At 58.7% G+C, this 22,550-nt stretch overlaps 1 protein-coding gene across 7 annotated transcripts in view; it reads left to right on the top strand.

Annotated features, from left to right (window-relative positions):
- Window positions 1-7,630: 7,630 nt before the first annotated feature.
- The window catches only part of LOC102099093 (H(+)/Cl(-) exchange transporter 5), a 27,214-nt gene continuing 12,294 nt past the window's right edge, over window positions 7,631-22,550 (top strand). The window contains exons 1-2 of one of the 7 annotated variants that reach the window (XM_014256460.2): window positions 7,631-7,708; window positions 17,864-18,013. In XM_014256460.2, coding sequence (XP_014111935.1) covers window positions 17,881-18,013 — 133 coding nt within the window. In that variant the 5' untranslated portion in view covers window positions 7,631-7,708; window positions 17,864-17,880. Of the gene's footprint in view, window positions 7,709-9,455; window positions 9,477-15,504; window positions 15,800-17,863; window positions 18,014-19,433; window positions 19,625-20,521; window positions 20,643-22,550 lie in introns of those variants that run through there. The other 6 variants (XM_014256461.2, XM_005527364.3, XM_005527365.3 and 3 more) reach the window with 6 other exon arrangements.

The following is a 22,550-nucleotide window of genomic DNA, read 5'->3' as shown; positions in this document are numbered from 1 at the left end:
TGCCTGTGTCCGTCCTTTTCCCTCTGGCAGGGGTGGGAGCAGGGATGCCTGGGCTGCCAGCCAGTGAGATGGAAAAGGGGGAGACCTCAGGGAAGCAAGTTCAGCATGCCTGGCTAAAGGGGAACGTGAGGAACCCCTTGTCCTCCCTCCCCCTTGGGAGAGCTGCAGTCCCTCCCTTTCTGCACCTGCTGGGCTGGGTGGGCATCATCCTGCGGGGTGTGTGGGCATCATCCTGCGGGGTGGGTGGGCATCATCCTGCGGGGTGTGTGGGCATCATCCTGCGGGGTGTGTGGGCATCATCCTGCGGGGTGTGTGGGCATTGCCCTGCAGGGTGTGTGGGCATCATCCTGCGGGGTGTGTGGGCATCATCCTGCAGGGTGGGCATTGCCCTGCAGGGTGGGTGGCCCTGCTCCGGGGTGCTGCTCCCAAAGGAGCTGCTCTGGTGCCCCTTCCCCCGGACATTGCTGCTGACAGCAGCCCAGAACAAGGCCCAGGGCTGGAGGTTTGCAGCCCACTGCCAGGCCGAGCTCTCAGTGAGCTTTGGGCCGGGGTGGGATGATGGAGGATTCCCCTCTGGGAGTTTCCCGTGCCGGGGAGCGCGGGGCTGGCAGAGGAGGAAGCTGTGGCTCTGCTCGTCCCCTCTGTCCCTGTGATCCCCACGTGTGTCCGAACGGGAAATGGGCACTTTCGGTTCTGCCCTGGTCCCTGGAGCGTGGCTGCAGAGCAGGAGGGGGTCAGGGCCCCCTGCCAGCCCCTGGGGTGCCAGGAGGGCTGGGCAGGGGACACCGGGGGCTGCTGCTGTCCCCGTGCTGTGTGATGTGACCACCGATGTCTGTGACAGTCAGGGACAGCCAGGAGCTGGCTGAGAGACTGTGTGCCAAGGTGGTGACACTGAGGGGTGTCTGTGACACTCAGGGGTGTCTGTGACACTCGGGGTGTCTGTGACACTGAGGGGTGCCTGTGACACTCTGGGATGTCTGTGACACTCAGGGATGTCTGTGACACTCAGGGGTGTCCGTGACACTGAGGGGTGTCTGTGACACTGAGGGGTGTCTGTGACACTCCGGGATCTGCCCGTGACGCTCTGTGGGGACACACAGCCCCCATCACTGGGGCCAGGGTGGTGTGGGGACTGTCCCCACCGTGCTGGTGGCACTGTGTCACCTGTGGTTTTCCCGAGTCCCTGCACTCAGCGTTCTGCCCTCGCTGCCTTGCTCTGGCTCTGGTGTTTGTTCCACCCCCGGCACCACCAGCTCCTCCTCAGCCTGTGTGGAAGGGGCTTTTAAAAACCTGGCCGGGTCCTGACTCGGGCTGTCACTGTCCCCAGGTCCCACCCGCCCCCTTCCACCCCCACGCCAGTGGCAAATGTTGCCAAGCTACAGAAATAAATATTTTCCAGCCCCAAATGTGCTGAGGCCGATAACCCCCGCAGGCACAGCCCAGCTCTGGTGCCGCTCCGGGGCTTTCTTCGTTTTGGGGGTTGCCAGGAGCAGCTTGGGGTCACCCCGGGCTCCTCCAGCCCCTCGGGATGGGTGGGTGGGAGCTGGCCCCATCCCATCAGCACACCCAGGGCCACAGACCCCAGCATCTGCTCGGCCTGGGGGGCTCAGGGGGTGTCTGGGCACGCCACAGTGCCAGCTCTGTGCGTGGGGTGACACAACCCCTAATGCCAGCCCTGTCCTGCCCAGCCTGTGCTGACACCAGGTCCCCCTGCACCTGAACCTCCCTGCTGGGCTTCCCAGGGCAATGGTGGAACCCCCAGCCCTGGAAATAGTAAAAAACCGTGTGGATGTGGCATCTGGGGACAGGGATTAATGGAGGCTTTGGCCGTGCTGGGGGAACAGCTGGGCTCCATGGTGTTTTCCCACCTGAAGGATCCCATGACTCTGTGGCTCCTGCACATTGCTGGAGCAGCTCCCTTTGAGCACAGGGGCTCTTCTGGGGGGACAGGGGTTTGGTTTTTTCCCCTGGGAACCCCAGCAGAGCTTGGGGACACACCAGAGTGGCACTGAGATGGAGGCTGTGACTTCCACGGACCCGTGAAGGGGCAGCTGCCCAAGGACAGCCTTACGGGAACCCTGACCTTGCTGCCACACTCCTGGGGATATAACACTGAGGGGGTGGGGGGTCTGTGGGTCACAGGGTCCGTGGGACAGAGGGTCTGTGGGTCACAGGCTGTGTGGGTTACAGGTTCTGTGGGTCACAGGTTCTGTGGGTCAGAGGCTCTGTGAGTTACAGGTTCTGTGGGTTACAGGCTCCATGGGTTACAGGCTCCATGGGTTACAGGCTGTGTGGGTCACAGGCTGTGTGGGTCACAGGTTTTGTGGGTCACAGGCTGTGTGGGTCACAGGTTTTGTGGGTCACAGGCTGTGTGGGTCAGAGGCTCTGTGGGTCACAGGCTGTGTGGGTCAGAGGCTCTGTGGGTCACAGGCTGTGTGGGTCAGAGGCTCTGTGGGTCACAGGCTGTGTGGGTCAGAGGCTCTGTGGGTCACAGGCTGTGTGGGTCAGAGGCTCTGTGGGTCACAGGTTCTGTGGGTCACAAGCTCCATGGGTCACAGGTTTTGTGGGTCACAGGCTGTGTGGGTTACAGGTTCTGTGGGTCACAGGTTCTGTGGGTCACAGGCTCCGTGGGTCACAGGTTCTGTGGGTCAGAGGGTCCATGGATTACAGGTTCTGTGGGTCAGAGGCTCTGTGAGTTACAGGTTCTGTGGGTCACAGGTTCTGTGGGTCACAGGCTGTGTGGGTTACAGGTTCTGTGGGTCACAGGCTCCGTGGGTCACAGGTTCTGTGGGTCACAGGCTCTGTGGGTCACAGGCTGTGTGGGTCATAGGCTCTGTGGGTCACAGGCTCTGTGGGTCACAGGCTCCGTGGGTCACAGGCTCCGTGGCCTGCACGTGCCCTGCAGGTGCTGTAAAATCAATCACGGTGAACACGCACGTCCTGCAGTGCAGGCAGTTCCTCCCCAGGGTCCTGCTCCCCACAGCAGGAAAGGCATCCGAGGCAGGCCTGGCCAGGCTGCAGTGGGGCTGTGCTGCTGCTCAAGGCCACCAGCGAGGCTGTCCCTGCTCCCGGCTGCTGTCCCCAAGGGCCCCGAGCGCTCGGCTGGGACCTGGGGAGCCCGAGCGAGGGGGATAAAGCAGCACCGGCCTGCAGCTGCTCCACAGCCCCACAGCCCCACAGCCCCACAGCCCCACAGCCCCACAGCCCCACAGCCCCACAGCCCCACAGCCACAGCCCCACAGCCCCACAGCCCCACAGCCCCACAGCCCCACAGCCCCACAGCCCCACAGCCACAGCTCTTCCACAGCCCCACAGCCCCGGCCCCACAGCCACAGCCACAGCCCCACAGCCCCACAGCCACAGCCTCACAGCCCCACAGCCACAGCCCCACAGCCACAGCCCCACAGCCCCACAGCCCCACAGCCCCACAGCCACAGCCCCACAGCCCCACAGCCCCCACAGCCCCACAGCCCCACAGCCACAGCCCCACATCCCCACAGCCCCACAGCCCCACAGCCACAGCTCTTCCACAGCCCCACAGCCCCACAGCCACAGCCCCACAGCCACAGCCCCAGCTCTTCCACAGCCCACAGGGAGCTGGTGCTGGGTCCCCAGCGAGCCCCTTTTCCCAGGAAAAAGGGATGGAAGATTGCATCCCCCGAGGCAGGACCACCATGTGCGTGCCAGGGGGCTGGTGGAGCTGGAGCAGCTCCTCACCCTGCCCAGGTGTGATGTTGCTCCCACCTGGGAGCATCCCCCAGCCCCTGAGGGGGCAGGAAGGTCACCAGAGTTCCCCTAAAAGAAGTTGTTGCCACTCTGAATTTTGGAGAGGAACCTCAGCTCTCTGGGGAGGGAAGTCCCCAGACAGTCTGGGGGTGGTGGAAGAGGCTGTAACTATTCTGGGAGACAGCCTAACCCCAGGGATGTCACAGGCTTTCCTGTAAAGATCCCTCACATATTTTTATGGAATCCCAGAATGGTTTGGGGTTAAAAGGGGCCTTAAAGCTCATCTTGTTCCACCCCAGCCATGGCAGGGACAGCTCCCACTGTCCCAGCTGCTCCAGCCCCAGTGTCCAGCCTGGCCTTGGACATTCCAGGGATCCAGGGGCAGCCCCAGCTGCTCTGGGTACCTGTGCCAGGGCCTGCCCACCCTGCCAGGAACAATTCCTTCCCAAGATCCCATCCAGCCCTGCCCTCTGGCACTGGGAGCCATCCCCCTTGTCCCTCCATCCCTTGTCCCCAGTCCCTCTCCAGCTCTCCTGGAGCCCCTTTAGGCTCTGGAAGGGGCTCTGAGCTCTCCCTGGATCCTTCTCCTCTCCAGGTGAGCACCTCCAGCTCTCCCAGCCTGGCTGCAGCTCCTTTGGAGCATGGAGGGATTTTTCCACCTTTCCAGGAAAGGGAGGATTTGGGCCCTTTTGTGTTTGCCAGGCGTTGGGGCTGCACCCCAGGGCTGGGAGGATCCCCAGCAGTGCTGGGACTTCAGCGGTCCCTGCGGGACAGGAGGGTTCCCGGGGATCCCAGCCCCCCGGGATGGAAGGAGATGATCTCCCCCCGTCCCTGGCGAGGCGCAGAGCGTGGCCACTGCTCAGGGTTTGGTGTTTGTCCCTCCGCCACTGCTCCCCGCTCAGCCTCTGACTTCACCCCGCAGCTATCCAAAGAGACAATGCACAGCATCCTGTCCCCTGGTGTCCCCCCTGCCCGCTCCCTTCCCGGGATTGTTCTGCTCCCCTGGCCGGGCCTGCCTGTGCTGTCCCCCGGGAGCGCGCAGGGATGAGCCACACGTGCTCATCCATCCCCTTGGAGCTTTGCTGGGGCACGGAAAAGTCATCCCATCCCTGAGCTGGCACCTTCTGCTCCACCAGGAGCTGTCCTGGCGGGACCAGCCCCGCTCCCATCCCGGACAAAACCTTCTTCTGCCAGCTCTGAGCTCAGGGAGCTGGACCCTGCTGGACCCTGTGCCACCACTCCCTGGCTCCGAGCCTCCATTCTGGCAGGGGCTGAGCCTGCAAACACCCTCCTTGCCCTAATCTCTGATTTCTGTGCCCAGGGGCCAGCAGCTTGCTCCAGCAGCGATCTTTGGACCTGGAATATCTGCATGTTCCTGTGCAATTCTCTGTGTTCTGGGAGCACAGTGCCCAGCCATGCTCCTTCCTCGCTGTGTCCCTCCACTCCTGCTTGTCCAAACGCTGTTGGGAATGCTTAGATTGTAAAGTTCAGCTCTTTTCCCATTTGGCTCTGATACTTACTCTTTTTAGGGATGTGTTCATAGAACCCAGGACTAGTTTGGGTTGGGAGGGACCTTAAAGCTCATCCCATTCCACCCCAGCCATGGCAGGGACACCTCCCACTGTCCCAGGCTGCTCCAGCCCCAATGTCCAACCTGGCCTTGGGCACTGCCAGGGATCCAGGGGCAGCCCCAGCTGCTCTGGGCACCTGTGCCAGGGCCTGCCCACCCTGCCAGGGAAGGATTTCTTCCCAATATCCCACCTGCCCTTGCCCTCTGTTTGAAGCCATTCCTGGCTTGTCCTGGGAAGCAGAGGAGCAGCAGGGAAAGCAGCTCCCCTCCCCGGGGTGCCCTCTCCAAGTGGGGTTCTGCTGGGATCCAGAGTGGATCAGAGCACTCAGGGACGGCTCCTGGAGCACTCAGTGCTTTGGGCTGGGTTCTGTGGGGATCCAGAGTGGATCAGAGCACTCAGGGATGGCTCCTGGAGCACTCAGTGCTTTGGGCTGGGTTCTGTGGGGATCCAGAGTGGATCAGAGCACTCAGGGATGGTTCCTGGAGCACTCAGTGCTTTGGGCTGGGTTCTGCTGGGACCAGGTGGGTGGGAGATGAGGATCTGCCGCAGCAGTCGAGGCAGAGGGCAGTGGGCTCACCCTGGAATGATGCCAAGGGCCTGTGCAGGGAGCTGGGGGGACACTGGATGCTCCCAGCTCCCCCTGGCCACGTGTTTCCAGCTTGTGCTATTTCAGGGCTTCCTGTTTCCCTCACCAGAGTGCATTCCCGGCAGGCTGGGACCAGCCTGGGGCTGGCTCCACATCCAGCCAGGGGGATTTGTTCTTCCTGCTGGTGGTGCTCCCGAGCGTGGAAAACAATGGGCAGGAAGCTGGGATGGGGTCTGTGTTCCTCCCCCATGGAGCAGTCCCGGCTGGGGGAGCTGGGGGGCAGAAAAGGAAGCTCAGGAGGGACTTCTTCTCCTTCTCCTTCTCCTTCTCCTTCTCCTTCTCCTTCTCCTTCTCCTTCTCCTTCTCCTTCTCCTTCTCCTCCCTCTCCTTCTCCTTCTCCTTCTCCTTCTCCTTCTCCTTCTCCTTCTCCTTCTCCTTCTCCTCCTCCTTCTCCTCCTTCTCCTTCTCCTTCTCCTTCTCCTTCTCCTTCTCCTTCTCCTTCTCCTTCTCCTTCTCCTTCTCCTTCTCCTTCTCCTTCTCCTCCCTCTCCCCTCCTTCTCCCAGGTAACAATTGGCGGGACAAACCCCTCAAATTGTGCCAGGGGAGCTTGAGGTTGGATATTGGGGTAATTCCTTCATGGAAAGGGCTGTGCAGCCCTGGCACATCCCTGGAGGGACTGAACAGCCTCGTGGCACTTGTGGGTTCGGGTGGCCTCGGCAGGGCTGGGATCTTGGAGAGCTTTTCCAACCCCCAAAATTCCCCCAAACCCCCAAAATTCCATGAATTTGTGATGGCTCCGTGCTCCTCTGGGTGGCTCCCAGCAGGGACCGGACACGTTTCCAGAGCCGGAGGAGAAACCGGCGGCTTTTGAGCCAGTCCTGGTGGGATGTGAGGAGGAGGAGGAGGAGGAGGAGGAGGAGGAGGAGGAGGAGGAGGAGGAGGAGGAGGAGGAGGAGCTGGCTCTGCCCCTGCCTGGGCCACTGCCGCCCTCTAGTGACCCCCAGCACGGGGACACTGGGGGACACTGAGGGGACACTGGGGGGACACTGGGGAGACACTGAGGGGACACTGGGGGGACACTGAGGGGACACTGAGGGGACACTGGGGAGACACTGAGGGGACACTGAGGGGACACTGAGGGACACTGAGGGGACACTGGGGGACACTGAGGGGACACTGGGGGGACACTGAGGGACACTGAGGGGACACTGGGGGGACACTGAGGGGACACTGAGGGGACACTGAGGGACACTGAGGGGACACTGGGGGGACACTGAGGGGACACTGAGGGGACACTGAGGGGACACTGGAGGGACACTGAGGGGACACTGGGGGGACAGGACGGTGATGGTAGTGGCGCTGCGTGGGGGGACAAGGGGAGATCATTGGTGGGGGGCTCTTCTGGGGAGGCCAGGGGTCAGTGATGGGTCAGAGATGGGTCAGTGATGGGGGGTCAGTGATGGGTCAGTGATGGGGGGTCAGTGATGGGTCAGTGATGGGGGGTCAGGACAGACAGGACAGGACAGACAGGACAGGACAGGACAGGACAGGACAGGACAGGACAGGACAGGACAGGACAGGACAGAGCCCGGTGCCGGTGTCCCCGCCGTGTCCCCGCCGCGCAGAACGAGGCGCTGCCGCTTTAAGAGGGCGGTGCCCTCACCCAAGATGGCGCCGGCGCGGTCCGCCCGTGCTCCCAACGCGCACGCGCGAGGCGTGGCCTCACTGACCACGCCCCCACACAGCCCCGCCCCTTCCGCCCGCCCCGCCGGAGCAGCGCCGGAGGGGCCGCGGGCACCGGGCCCGGGACGGGCCGGGCCGGAGGTACCGGAGCGGGGCCGGGAACGGGGCCGGGAACGGGGACGGGGCAGAGCCGGGGGAGCTCAGACGGCGGCATCGCGACCTCTTCCCCTCCCGGTGTGCGCCCTGGGCCCTGGGGGCGGAACGCGGCCGCCGCGCCGGGAGCTTTGCAGAAGGGGCCGGTGGAAGCTCGCGGCGGAGTCTGAGGGCTGCAGTCAGTGACTGCCAGAGGGCAGGGCTGGATGGGATATGGGGCAGGAATTGTTCCTGGCAGGGTGGGCAGGCCCTGGCACAGGTGCCCAGAGCAGCTGGGGCTGCCCCTGGATCCCTGGAATGTCCCAGGCCAGGCTGGACACTGGGGCTGGAGCAGCCTGGGACAGTGGGAGGTGTCCCTGCCATGGCTGGGGTGGAGTGGGATGAGCTTTAAGGTCCCTTTTGGCCCCAAAGCCTTGTGTGACCCTGTGAGTCCCTGCGGGAAGTGCCAGCAGCTCCCCTGCTCCGGGTGCAGGGCTGGCCCTGCCCCACAGCCCAGCCTGGGAAGGGCTCCGTGCCCCGGCTGGGTTCCCCTGCCTGCAGCCCTCCTTCTCATCCAGCAGCTCCAGGAGCTGCCAGAGCGGCGCCAGGAGCTGCTGATCCTTGGCAGAAGGGACTGATGCAGCTTGCTGGATGGATAATTGGATAAATGACCCTCTGGAATGGTCACTGACCTCTCGGGGGGGAATGCCGGGCCTGGGGGCAGAGGATGGGATGGGATGGGCTGGGATGGATGGGATGGGATGGGCTGGGATGGGATGGGCTGGGATGGGATGGATGGGATGGGATGGGCTGGGATGGATGGGATTGGATTGGATTCCCTCCTGCCTGTCCCTGCTGCAGTGCACAGGGTGGATGGAGCTGATGTCCCTCTGGGTCTGTTTGGGTGCTCAAGGAGAACTCCTCTCTGAAGGAACCTCTAGAGCAGCTGGAATCTGGGAATCCTGTGATACTCTGTGGTCCCAGCCTCTGGATGCTGTGAGCTTTGGCTTGTCCAGGCTTTAAAGCCTTCCTTAATCCTGGAGCTTGTTCCTCAGGTTTTTGCAGCCGGAATGAAATGAATTATTCAGCTTTTTGTATCTGATGAGAGCAGGTGTTTGTGGAATGCACACTTTGGGATTTTGCAGGTGTTGGTGGTTCTGTTCCAGACTCAGGGGTCTGTGGGGCAGGACTGGGAGAGGCTGTGGGGACATGGCTGGCAGACACTACTGCTCTTGTGACTCCCTTTATTCCCACAAGGACTCAAAAACAGGATTGTTTTTGTTTTCACGTGCTGCATGGGTGGTGCTTGTGTAGAACAGAGAATTGTTTTCAATTCTTTGGGCTGCAGCAGCAAACTCATCTGCTGGCTGTGCTGAGCCACCCTTGGGAATGGCCCCTACCCTGTGCACGGGGCAGGGAATGGGCCGGGGGGTGTGACCTCGCACTTGGCTGCACCAAAATCTCTTTTGAGATTTGGATTTGTGCTCCTGTGACTTTTATCTACCTTCATCCCCCCTTCCCCAAATCTTTCCCTCTCTCACAATCCCTCATTTTCCTTCCTGGCACCCGCTGTGTCTCCAGCTGGGGGTGGCTGCTGGTCAGGGAAGGCAAGTTGGCCCCCGGATTTCTCACCTGGAGCGTGCTCACCCCGAGTTCATCCCTGCAGTGTCCCACGGCTGCTCTGGGAGCTGGCCGGGACTGTCTGCAGCCCAGGCTGCCCGCGCAGGCGAGGGCTGGCACCGACTGACCCTGCCCTGGGCACGGACTCATCCAGCAGGTTTGGCCAGCAGCTTGGATATGGGTGTGAGTGCGGGTGACAGGATGGGTGTGAGTGCGGGTGACAGGATGGGTGTGAGTGCGGGTGACAGCAGGGTGTGAGTGCGGGTGACAGCAGGGTGTGAGTGCGGGTGACAGCAGGGTGTGAGTGCGGGTGACAGCAGGGTGTGAGTGCGGGTGACAGCAGGGTGTGAGTGCGGGTGACAGCAGGGTGTGAGTGCGGGTGACAGCAGGGTGTGAGTGTGGGTGACAGCAGGGTGTGAGTGCGGGTGACAGCAGGGTGTGAGTGCGGGTGACAGCAGGGTGTGAGTGTGGGTGACAGGATGGGTGTGAGTGCGGGTGACAGCAGGGTGTGAGTGCAGGTGACAGCAGGGTGTGAGTGCAGGTGACAGCAGGGTGTGAGTGCAGGTGACAGCAGGGTGTGAGTGCAGGTGACAGCAGGGTGTGAGTGCGGGTGACAGGATGGGTGTGAGTGCAGGTGACAGCAGGGTGTGAGTGCGGGTGACAGCAGGGTGTGAGTGCGGGTGACAGCAGGGTGTGAGTGCGGGTGACAGGATGGGTGTGAGTGCGGGTGACACCAGGGTGTGAGTGCGGGTGACAGCAGGGTGTGAGTGCGGGTGACAGGATGGGTGTGAGTGCGGGTGACAGCAGGGTGTGAGCGCGGGTGACAGCAGGGTGTGAGTGCGGGTGACAGCAGGGTGTGAGTGCGGGTGACAGGATGGGTGTGAGTGCGGGTGACAGGATGGGTGTGAGTGCGGGTGACAGGATGGGTGTGAGTGCGGGTGACAGCAGGGTGTGAGTGCGGGTGACAGCAGGGTGTGAGTGCGGGTGACAGCAGGGTGTGAGTGCGGGTGACAGCAGGGTGTGAGTGCGGGTGACAGCAGGGTGTGAGTGCGGGTGACAGCAGGGTGTGAGTGCGGGTGACAGCAGGGTGTGAGTGCGGGTGACAGCAGGGTGTGAGTGCGGGTGACAGGATGGGTGTGAGTGCGGGTGACAGCAGGGTGTGAGTGTGGGTGACAGGATGGGTGTGAGTGCGGGTGACAGCAGGGTGTGAGTGCGGGTGACAGGATGGGTGTGAGTGCGGGTGACAGCAGGGTGTGAGTGCGGGTGACAGGATGGGTGTGAGTGCGGGTGACAGCAGGGTGTGAGTGCGGGTGACAGCAGGGTGTGAGTGCGGGTGACAGCAGGGTGTGAGTGCGGGTGACAGCAGGGTGTGAGTGCGGGTGACAGCAGGGTGGGAGTGGTTCTGTGCATCAGGCCTTTAATGTCTCCCTCTGGGATAACAGCCCACTCCTGGTGCTGCAGCACAGCCTCACGTGCAGGGCTCTGGGACTGGGAGCCCTGGATTTACAGCTCATGGGATGCTTTGGGGCCCTGGAAGCCCATCCAGGGACTCCAGGCTGCTCCAAGCCCTGTCCAGCCTGCCCTTGAACACTTTCAGGGATCCAGGGGCAGCCCCAGCTTCTCTGGCAGCCTGTGCCAGGGCCTGCCCACCCTCCCAGGGAAGAATTTCTCCCCATAACCCTGCCCTCTGGGAGTTTAGGCCACCATTCCTTGCTCTCTGTGGATGAATAGGTGTTTTAGTTGGAACAAGGATGCTGCAGTTGTCCCTGGAGTTTGGGGAGAGGAGCAAGCCTAGCTGAGCACTTCGGTGCATCTGGCAGCATTTTGGGGTGGGATATTTCCATCATATCCCTGATTTCCTTCTTAACAGTCCCTTTTCCTCTTCATGGCTTTCCCTGTGGAATACTTGGATGCAGAAATGTCCCAGTTTGAGCTGTTGCCGGGTGGAAGGTGAGGTTGGAATGTGGGTCCTGCTTTGGGAGGAGGTTGGAACCATCCCTGGAAATTCAGTGAGCTTGGAGAGTGCCTCCAGTGCTGTGCTGGCCCTGTGCTGCTGTGCCAGCCTGTTCTGCCTCAGTGCTGTGGGGCTCAGAGCTGCTGGGCTGTGATCCAGCACTTCCAAAGGGCTGCCTGTACTCCTTCCTTCCTTCTCCAGGAACTTCTGTTCGATTCTTAACCATCAGCAAAGAAGGAGGGTTTGGAGTTCAGGTCAAGGAGGTGCCTGTGAGGGGAATGAGATCCTGTGGTTTGATAAAAGTGCATAAAATCATCTCCATGTCGTGTGCTGAGCAGCTGGGGTGGATTTTGTGGAGAGGGAGGGCTTGGGAAGGTCCCTGGTGTAATTCCCACTGCAGCCGGGAGCAGCTCTGGGTCATCCACGTGGCTCCCCAGGGGCTCAGCAGCAGCCCTGGGCTCTGGCTCTCCTCCCCTGACCCTTTCCCTCGCCTGGGAGGCTTTCCCAGCCTGCTCTCAATGAGGATTTTGTGCAAGTTGGGTGTTTTGTGTTCTCTCTGTGCCTGAAAATCCCCTGTTAAACCTCTTGTAGCCCATATTTCAGTATTCTGGGGGTTTTCTGCCTTGCTGAGCGAGGGGCAGAGCTCAGTTCTCCTCAGAATGAGTCTGGAGCTGGTTCCATGTGGTGCTGTTTGGATTGAAGTGTCTCCTAAGAAGAACACCAAAAGGGGAAGGTGTTCTGTTGGAATAGATCCAGTTGGGTGTTCACAAAGTAAGGAATGACAGGTTTCCAGCTGGGACTTGAGGCAAGCCTGACACTAAACTGGACTATGAAATATAATTGGAAATATCTGTTGAGGCCTTGCTTTAGTGGCCATGGTAGTCCTTAAAACAAGTAAGGGAGAAAGAAAAATGGGAAAAAAGAGTTGGTGTTTGAGGTGAGATAGTATTTTATCAGTGGTTATTTGGCTTTTTTATTTTTTGGCTGGCACAGTTCTGGGCATCAGCTTTCTCTGTTAGATCTGTAACAGCAGATCCCTTTTCCTTTTGAATTCCAGGAAAGTAACTACACATAGATATGGGAAAAATGGGATAAATGAAAGGCACGTGATCCAAAGGTGTGGATCCTCTGGGTGGTGAGCAGTGTGTCACTCCAGCAGAGACATTTATAACCTGGAGAATGGGAATGAGTTTACAAAGAACAAAGCCACAAACCAGTAACTCACTTATTTGGGAAGCAGAGAATTCTCTTGTTACCCAGGGAAGCTGTGGCTGCCCCTGGATCCCTGGAATATTCAAGGCCAGGTCGGACAGGGCTTGGAGCAACCTGGGATAGTGGTAGGTGATGAACACTGAGGTCACTTCCCACTCCAATCATTCTGGAATTCCGTGGTTCGAGTCATTACCATCTCATTTGCATGCAGGCCATTGTCCTGGATGCTCCACATGGAATCCAGCCCTGTTTGTTTGGGCTGGGTCAGTGCTGGGGACACTCCCGTGTGCCCAGGTGACAGCTGCTGGGTGGCATGCAGGCTGTGCTGGCCCAGGGTGACACCTGGCACTCACGGCTTGGCAGCCACACGGGGATATTGGGAAAACAGGGTGATCCTCCTGCACGGGGCTGTGGCACCACCCTGGATTCCCAAACAGCCCAGGAGCCGTGGAGAATCAGGGTTCATACTGTGTTTGAGTGTGGAAACTGCTGTAAAGATCTGGATTTAGTCTGGAAAAGACAGTTTAGAGTCAGCCTCCCCTCAACTGATCACAAACTACCTGTAACTTTGGTCTTGGGCATTTTCATGTTGAGCTGGTTTTAGTTAGAACATTAAGCAAAAGGAAAGGAAATAGTTGTGAGGAAACTCCTGGCAAGAGGTGGCTGAGCTGAGATTGTGGCTTTTTGAGTGAGAGCTAAAATGGTAATGATGGAAAGTTTAGAAGGAGAAAAAGGTTTTTTTTTCAGTGAAATAAATGGATGGGGCAGATAACTGTGAGTAAACAAGCAAGACATGTTCCTAATTCTGAGTTGTGATGTACCAGTGCTCCCAGCTCGGCTGGATTTGTGTTAAACAACATTTATTTTGGCTTTTGGAGGGCTGGTGCTGCTTCTGAACAGGGCTGGCAGTGCCTTTGGGCACATCTGTGTGCTCACCTCAGTCTGTACGTGCTGCTGGAGCTGCTGGGGTGCTTTTGGGATGGGCGAGTTGCTCTTTGCCTCTCTTTGGGTATTCCAGTGTCCCGGGCCGAGGGGCAGCAGCTCTGTGGGATGGTGGATTGTTCCAGAAGAGGGTCCTGGTGTGGATGTGAGGATGAGGGCTCCCTGGGATGGCAGCAGGTCCCACAGCACCCTGTGAGCCCCAGGCTGTGTGTGCTGCTCTCTGCCCAGCCCCTGGTACCCTGCTGCAGGGCTGGCAGAGCAGAGCCTGCGGGCTCCCAGGGGAGCACACATCAGAGAGCAGCGAAACAGCCCCAGAGGAGCCCTAAACAATGCAAGTCTTTGTGTTCAGCCTTGTTGGTAGAATTCCCAGTTCCTCTCAAGCCTCCTATTGTTGGGGCTGGCGTGGCTGGAGAGCCCTGGCCTTGCACAAGCAGCATTCCCAGGATGTGTTTGCCTGTGCTGGAGGGGTCAGCACAGCTCTGTGCCCCTGGCCCAGGAGGGACAGCTTCTCCAGAACCCTGCTCCTGCACTGCTGCAAGGCTGGGGGAGCGTGGCCAGCCCGGGAATGGAGCTGCCAGAGAATCCTGGAATGGTTTGGGCTGAATTGAAGACCCTCTCCTGCCATGGCAGGGACACCTTCCACTATGCCAGGTTGCTCCAAGTCCTGTCCAACCTGGCCTTGAATATTCCAGGGATGCAGGGGCAGCCACAGCTTCTCTGGGCATCCTGTGCCAGGGCCTGCCCACCGTCACAGGGAGGAATTCCTTCCCAATATCCCAATTTCCCGATATCCCATCCATCCCTGCCCTCTGCCAGGGTGAAGCCGTCCCTCCATGTCCTGTCCTGTCACTCCAGGCCCTTGGAAATTCGGTGTAATTTCCTCTCTAGCGAAGCCAGGGCTGGCTGTGGTCACTTCAGACAGCACGGGGAATAGGAGAGAATGGCTTGGAAAAATAACATTGTCTTGGAACTGCCTGTGGCAAATCATCGGCTCTTCTGTGACAGCATGGGCACACAGGGCTGGCCCCTCCCTGGGGCATTGGTTTGGCAGCACAGCTGTGCACGAGGCTTCTCAGTTCAGCTCCTCCTGTGGAGGGTTCCGTGTCTCGAGGGTTGGAAAACAACAAAATCCAAACCAGCTCCCTTAGTTCACACATAGGTGGAGTTTCACCCTCATGGAGTCCCTTTTGCTCAGGATGGGAAATGTGGGGATTTTTTAGTGTTGCTGGGAGCCTGTAGAGTGATGATGTTGCCCAGAGGTTTGTGGACTCTCTGTCCCTGGCAGTGTCCAAGGCCACGCTGGATGGAGCTGGGGTAGTGGAAGGTGTCTCTGCCCATGGCAGGGGTGGGATGGGCTTTAAGGTCCCTTCCAACCCAAGCCATCCCAGGACTGTGAAAGCCTGGCTCTGCTGGCTCCCAGCCAGGCACCACGAGTGTTGACACAGCAGCCAAATGCTACATCTTTTCCTCCTTTCCTTTTATTTGTTTTTTTTTCCAGTTACAGTTGGCTTACTCTGCAGTTTTTCCCAGTCTGTAATGCCAGTGGGTCTGGTACTTGTGGGAAGGGATGTGCCTGAGAAGCACGAGGGGCTGGGGAGGAAGGAGAGCCCTGAGCTGTCAAAGCTCAGCTTAGATTTGCTGATCTTTAAAGAACCCCCGGTGTTGTGATCCAGGATTTTGGTTTCCCGGGGGAAACAGCCACTAGGTGGTAAACTGGCTCCCGAGGTGGCTGGCTGGGATTGCTGCCTGCTTCTGGCAGGGTTTTCCTGCTGTGATGTCCGTGTGGAGCTGGGGTCGAGCCTCTCTGTCCTGGGACAGGGAGGAGAAGACGCCGTGGGAGCTTTTTGCGTGCTCTGGGTGGGAAACCCTGGAGCCTGTGTGCTGGAAGGGCTGCGAGTCCCACTGCCATCCCCTGCTGCCATCCCCTGCTGCCATCCCCTGCTGCCATCCCCTGCTGCCATCCCCTGCTGCCATCCCCTGCTGCCATCCCCTGCTGCCATCCCCTGCTGCCATCCCCTGCTGCCATCCCCTGCTGCCACGCTGGCACTGGGACAGCTGTCACAGCCAGAGCGAGGGATCCCCTCTGCCGGGTGACACCGAGGCCTGGATCGAGGAGAAAACCTCGGAATGCTCAGTTTTGGATTGGGAATGAGGGCCGAGTGTCCCGGCAGGAGGGCAGAGAGGCTCCAGCTTCCTGCTGCCAGCGCTGTCCTGAGTCACTGGCAGGCGGTGGCGTGGGGACCCTGCCGGGTTCTGCTTCGCTGCTTCCCTTTCCCCGAGCGCCGTGGGCAGCAGCAGCACGGAGGACGTGGATGGGAGCAGCTGCAGGAGGATGGTGTCACACGGGCCTTGGGGACACCGGCAGCCCTGGGGTACGTACGAGAGCTCCGGGGGCTCTGGCACTGCCTGTGCAAAGAGACAGCTGTTCCCTGATGGAGAACTGGGGTAAATGAACATCCAGATAAGCGTGAGAACGGTCTGGTTTTTATTCTATTTTATTCCTTCTGCCTGGGAAAGCATGGCTCACCTGTAGAGGGAGTGTTTTGGTAAGAAAAGGTGTCTTAAACCTCTGTCTCGAGCTGACAGGAGTGAGCATGGAATGATCCTGTGTGTCCTTCTTGTGCTGCTGAGTGTTCCCAGGCTCTGCTGTGGATGGAAGGTGCTGTGTTTGCTGCCGTGGTTTTGGGTTCTAAAGCTGTAAATGAGAACCAGCTCAGGGAGGCATTGAGGGGGAGCAGGAGGTGCTGTTGCTCTGGGTCCAGCAGGGACTGTGGCTGCTTTCTGTGCAAAGCAGGGGGGTTTAGATGGAATATTGGTGAGAAATTCTTCCCTGTGAGGGTGGGGAAGGCCTGGCACAGGTGCCCGGAGAAGCTGGGGCTGGATCCCTGGCAGTGCCCAGGGCCAGGTTGGACACTGGGGCTTGGAGCAGCGTGGGGCAGTGGGAGGTGTCCCTGCCCATGGCAGGAGATAGAATGGGAGGGACTTTAAGATCCCCCCCACCCCAGCCACTCTGGGATTCTACAAATACAGATTTTGTATACAAATACCCATTTCCCACATATTTACACACACTGAGTCTTATTGGAAAATCCCTGTGAAACCACCTTATGCTGCAAACGAGCCCAAGACTCCGGCAGTTCCCTCAGCTCTCTGCCAGGCTGGGTGGGCCATCCCTGCCTGCCAGGCTGGAGCTGGAGCTGGATCTGCTGAGCTCCTGGGAGCAGCTCACTGGAACAGCATCACTGCTTCAGTTGAGTTATTCCATGGGGAGCTGGTAAATACTAATTTGAATCCCTGGGTTTCTCCTGCCCTCGGCTCTCCGGGCTGCGCTGTCTGTGTCTCAGGGTGTGCAGCTCCTCTTGTGCCTTCCCAAGCACCCAGCTCCCCTCGGTTCCCTCTTTTCCAGGATCTTCTGCAGCAGGTTAGTGAGAAAACACGGCCTAAAAGTTAAGGGACGTGGTGTTCCTCAGTGTAAGGCTGAGCAGAGAGCGCCCTGTGCAGTGCCAAGGCTTTCTGTGTGTGCTGTGGTGGCTTTTTCTGTGTAATGGGAAGGAAGTGTTTTTTGCAGAGTGTGTAATTCAGCCTGTTGGGAAGTGCTGGCTGGCACAGTTCCCTTCCTGGAACAGGTCTGGGCTGTGTAGTTTGTTTCTCTCTTCATTCTCTGGGAGAAAATCAGTGTTTGCAAGAGCACATGGCCAGCAGGGAGTGCAGGTAGGCAACCTGGCCTGCATCAAGAACAGCGTGGCCAGCAGGACCAGGGCAGCCTCAGGCTGTGCCAGGCTCAGGTTGGACAGCAGCAGGAATTTCTTCACAACAAAGTTTGCTAACACTGGAAGGGGCTGCCCAGGAGGTTTGGGATCTCTGGAGGTGTCCAAGGAAGGCCTGGATGTGGCACTCAGTGCTCTGGGATGGGGACGAGGTGGGGATTTGGCCCAGTTTGGACTCAGTGGTCTTGGAGGTCTTTTCCAACTGAAATGATTCTGTCTTCTCATAGAGATGCAAAAATTTCACGTGGCAAGAGCTGTTCCTGAGGCTCATATCTGACTTCTCCCCCCAGTTCAGTTTATTATTACGTTTTCAGAGCTTGTGCTTTTGTAGTTCCTCTGCCATCCTGGAAAAGAGGAGGAGAGAAAATGGCTCTCGTGTCATGATCGGGCATGGGCAGCTCCTTGAGATTGGTGGGGTCCAGAAAAAAAAAAATCATTTCAAACCTGTTGAGAGCAGGTGTGGAGTGATTTAATAAATACATTGGAGTGGCTCTTGGCCTGGCTAACAATGGAATTCCAGCCTGAACTTGAGGTGACATCACTGCATCCAGCCTTCCCACAGGAGGAGAGCAGTGCAGCCTCTGGCTCTCCAGGGTCACTGCTCAGTCCAGCTGGGTTAGAAAATGACTTTTGCTGCTTGTGCTCTGAAAAGCTTCCCTTTGCTGGCAGGGTTGGAAGCTCTGGCCATGGATCAGAAGAGCTATCGTCGGGGGAGCTTCCAGAGCGCCACCAGCGATGAGGATATGCTGGAAATAGCTGGAGCATCCATGGATTTCTCCATGGCAGACGATGACCCGCCGCTCGACAGGGAGATGGGAGGTAACACCCACGAGCTCTCCCCTTTCTGTGTTTCCTGATGGCTTTGCATGGGATTTCATGGGAATATTTGCAGCGTGGGTCCCACCGGCCAGGATGGCTCCGGTGTTTCCAGGCACCAGGGGGAAGAGTTTGCAGGATTCTGTGCCGGATTGCATCGCTGTCTGTGTGGCTCCTGGGCTGTGGCGTGGAGCAGATCCTCTGGCTTCAGGCTTGTCCTTCCTGGAGTTTCCCAGAGTAGCTGTTGTGGAGAAGAGCTGGCAGTGGCAGGAGGGAGGGATGTGAGTGCCATGGAATTGCAGCACTGAGCCACTCCTGAGGGTTGTGATGTGAGCACAGGCTGCCTCCTCCCTTCCCTTCCTGCATATCTGTAATTTTGGAGGTTTTCCATCGTGGAGAGAATCTCTCCATGGGGCAGCACAGAGAATTTGGTGCTTCCCCTGCCACCCCTTGTCTGGCCAGAGGCTCTGCTCCTCCTCCTCGAGTCTGGGCAGTGAAATTCATGGAGAAGGGATGAATCCACATGGATCTGCTTCCCCTGGAGGAGGCTCTCGCTGTCAACAGGGTGCTCAGGTCCTCAGGGGAGGTGACACTGAAGTGAAAGAGGAAATTGTAAAGGGGGAAGAGCTCCTTGCCCAAATGCCAGTTTCAGTTCTCCCTGTGAACTTCCCCTGCTGATTTCAGATGTTTGCTGGCAGATGTTGGGGTGCCAGGTGTGAAACCTGAAGCTGTGAGGGCCCAGCTGGGAGGTGGTGGCTGAGGTTCTCTCCTCCTTTCAGAGGAAGACTCAAAAGTGTTTCAGTGGTGGAAAGTCTCCTTTTCTCTGTGGCATTTAAAAACTTTTTCTCACTTTGAGCTCTAAAGGCAAGAATTGAGGCAGGTAGTGACAGGGATGGGTTTGAGCTGAGAAAGGGAAGGTTGAGGTTAGATTTAAGGAGAAATTGTTCCCTGTGAGGGTGGGGAGGCCCTGGCACAGGTGCCCAGAGCAGCTGGGGCTGCCCCTGGCAGGGTCCAAGGCCAGGCTGGACATTGGGCCCAAACCCTTCTGTGATCCATGATCAGAGGTCTGAGTGCTCAGTTTACCCTGAATGATTCCTGGTGCTTGTAAGCACAAACAGGATTTAGCAGAGAGCTTTATTCTCCATCTTAAATGAAACATTAAATTAAAATTGAAGTGGGAGCCTTGAGCTGGCTCACCTCCCCTGCTTTCTTCACCCGCCTTCCTCCTTGACCTCAGACAGAACCCGGGAGCTTTTATCAGTGAGACCAAAGTCAACGTGGGGAGTGTGCAGAGTTTCAGCCTCCCAGACAATGCTTGAGTGACAAGTTATCACCAGCAAATTGGAGCCTGAGGAACTTAATCTCCAGCCCCTTTGAGCTGTGTGTGCACTGAATAAAGGCGAGATAAAGGCTGCTCATGGGGCTCAGGCTGGGAGAGCCTTTGAAGTCTGACTGTGCCCAGAGGACAAAAGGAAAATCCAGTGCCTGCCTGCTGGAAAGACAGTGAGCAAAGAATGATCCTGGGAGTTATTCAGCAAGGAGAATGCCAGCTGGGTGGGAAAAGGGGTTTGTCAGTGCATCAGTGACTGAGCCACCGCTGTCAGGAGACTGTTGGTAAATGTGTTTTCCTGTGCTGCATGGTGACGTGGGGCAGAGCTGGGGGCATGGGCTGCAGAGCAGGGAGTGACCCAGCCTGGGGTCCAGGAGCATCCCGAGGGGGGAGTGGGGAGTGGAGTGTGTGTCTGGGTGTCCCTCGGTGCTGAGGGGTTGGGTTTGGTGGATCTGTGCCTGGTGGGTGGAGCAGAGCCAGCACCTGGGTCGGCAGGAGGAAATCCAGCCTGGAGAGCAGCTCTGGGGAGAAGGGCTTGGGGGAGCAGCTCTGGGGAGAAGGGCTTGGGGGAGCAGCTCTGGGGAGAAGGGCTTGGGGGAGCAGCTCTGGGGAGAAGGGCTTGGGGGAGCAGCTCTGGGGAGAAGGGCTTGGGGGAGCAGCTCTGGGGAGAAGGGCTTGGGGCTCTTGCTGGATCAGAAGCTCAGCTTGCCCTGGCCGTGGTGCTGGAAGCCCCCCATGCCCTGGGCTGATCCCCAGTGTGGGTGGGGGGGGATTCTGCCCTGCTCAGGTGAGACCCCACCTGCAGAGCTGCCCCAGCCCTGGGCCCTGCATGGGAACGAGCTGGAGCAGCAGGAGGGGTCCAGAGGTGTCCCCCGGTGGGCACAGGGGCTGGTGACAGTGTCCCCTGGCAGGGGCTGGCTCTGGTGACGGTGTCCCCTGGCAGGGGCTGGCTCTGGTGACAGTGTCCCCTGGCAGGGGCTGGCTCTGGTGACAGTGTCCCCTGGCAGGGGCTGGCTCTGGTGTTCCACGGCGGGTGCAGGGGCTGGCTCTGGTGACGGTGCCGGTGACGCCACAGGGAGCGGGGAGGGCTGAGTGCTGCTGCGGGATCGGCCCCAGCAGAGTCCGGAGGAGAAGGAGGAGGAGGAGGAGGAGGAGGAGGAGGAGGAGGAGGAGGAGGAGGAGGATGATGATGAGGATGCTCCAAGTGCCGCTGTGAGCCCCGGGAATGTCCCCCTGCGCCCGGCCATGACACAGACAGACCCCTGGAGCTGCTCCTGCGGGATGGGGAGCAGCTGAGCCAGGGTGAGGAGACCCTTCCAGGGAGGAAGAGGAGATGTGAGCCAAAGGGAATGTGTCCCTGTATCCCTGTGTCCCCATGTCCCCATGTCCCTGTATCCCTGTGTCCCTGTATCCCCGTGTCCCCATGTCCCCATGTCCCTGTATCCCCGTGTCCCCATGTCCCTGTATCCCCATGTCCCCATGTCCCCGTGTCCCCATGTCCCCATGTCCCTGTATCCCCATGTCCCCATGTCCCCATGTCCCCGCACGCTGTGGGGCAGTGGCTCCAGAGCCAGGATGAGGGTGGTGGGTCAGGCTGGGTGGGCTGTGGGATTTCTGCTGTTTGCTCACTGTGCCTGTGACCCCCCCGATTTCTGGGGTTTGCTGGAGCAGGGAAGCAGTGCTGGAGCTCTCCGGGTGCCGTGGCTGTCCCTGGCTGTCCCCTTGCCCCGGCAGGACAGTCAGCAAACGCTGGGGCTTTGTGGGGTGGCACAGCCTGGAACTTCACCAGGTGCAGCCTGCTTTTCCTGAGCCCGCAGGGGCTGAATGGAGCATTAATTAACCCCTTCTGGGGAGTGATCAGAACACAGAAATGGCTGTTTGGAATGAGCAGGGTCACTTTGCACTCGCTGCCTCTGATTTGGAGATCTGGATGTTACAAACAGCGAGATCTGTGCAATCATCTTGGATGTGTCTTGGCAGGGCATCACAAAGCTCATTTTCCTCCTTTATTCCTGTCTGGGAGTCCTAGGATCCTTGATTTGCAGCAAGCTGAGGCAGGAAATATGATCTTTATAAATATTTATGGCTGTCAGCCATTTCATAGTTCTGGATTACCCCTGAAAAAAATATAAAGATGTTTTCTCATCATCATCTGTCAAATGAACAATTGTGTGTGGCTGGAGACCTCGGGATTCTCCTTTGGGAATAGAAATCCTGGTGCTGTGGGAGAGCAGGCTGGGCTGAGTGGGGATCCTGGAGAGCAGGATCAGGCTCCAGCCTGCACCTGCCTGGTCTGGAGTGGGATCAGCCCATCCCATCTGGGAATGGGATCTCTGGGGATGGGATTGCTGGGGCTGGGAACGGGATTTGGGATCACTGGGGCTGGGGATGGGATCTGGGATCACTGGGGCTGTGCCTGAGGGATCCTGCAGGTGCCATCAGGATCTTGTGGGGGTATCAGGACTTGCAGCCCCTCTGTCAGTGCAGCTCTGTGCTTGCTTTGTGCCTCAGGGTCTGGTTCCTGCTGCTCCAGGGCAAACTTTGAGCTGGGAGAATGTTCCCAGGACAGCTCAAAGTCGCTGGTCTGGGCAGTTGTTCCAGGAGAGTGAGCATGGAATGTGCCTGATCTCATCTCCGTGCAGAAAATTCTTCTCAGGGTGTTCTGTTAGCTTGGTTAAGTGTCCTTCATTAATACTTTTCTTCAGGACAGTTGTATCTTTTATCTTTAGGAAAGATTTTGGTAGATTGGCAAAGGAAAAAAAGCCTATCCAGAGAGAGCCTGCAGTGTGCAGAGAGGGGTGATTGGGGTGCTTCTGGGAAAGGTGATCCCTCTGTGGGAACAAAGCTCCTGCTCTGGGCTGCAGCTGGGACTGCTTCAGGATGAGGTTCTGTTCCCTGGATACCTGTGCCAGGTCCTTGGAGCAGCACCAGGAGGAGTTCCAGGCTCTTCAGTGTCCTCCCCTTGCTCGTGTTTTGTCAGCAGGGTTTATTCAAGGAGGTTCTGATCCATCAGGTGTAGAGAGCAGCAGCCAGGATTTCCTGGGGGGATATTTCAGTGGGGAAATCTCTGGAAGCCTTGATACTAATTTCACATCTCCAAAAGCTGCTGGTCTCAAAAATGCTGTTAAAAGCAGGGATTCCTCATGGAAAATGTGCCCCATTTTCCTCCCAGTGCAGTTGGGGCTCACAGCCTGTGCACTCAGCATTTGG

Source organism: Pseudopodoces humilis, chromosome 15 (assembly GCF_049639895.1).
Source record: "Pseudopodoces humilis isolate 2021_Gansu_Grassland_sample_001 chromosome 15, ASM4963989v1, whole genome shotgun sequence".
Taxonomy (NCBI): Eukaryota; Metazoa; Chordata; class Aves; order Passeriformes; family Paridae; genus Pseudopodoces; species Pseudopodoces humilis.
Note: the sequence above shows the minus strand (reverse complement) of the source record. Positions and strands in the feature narration are given on the sequence as shown.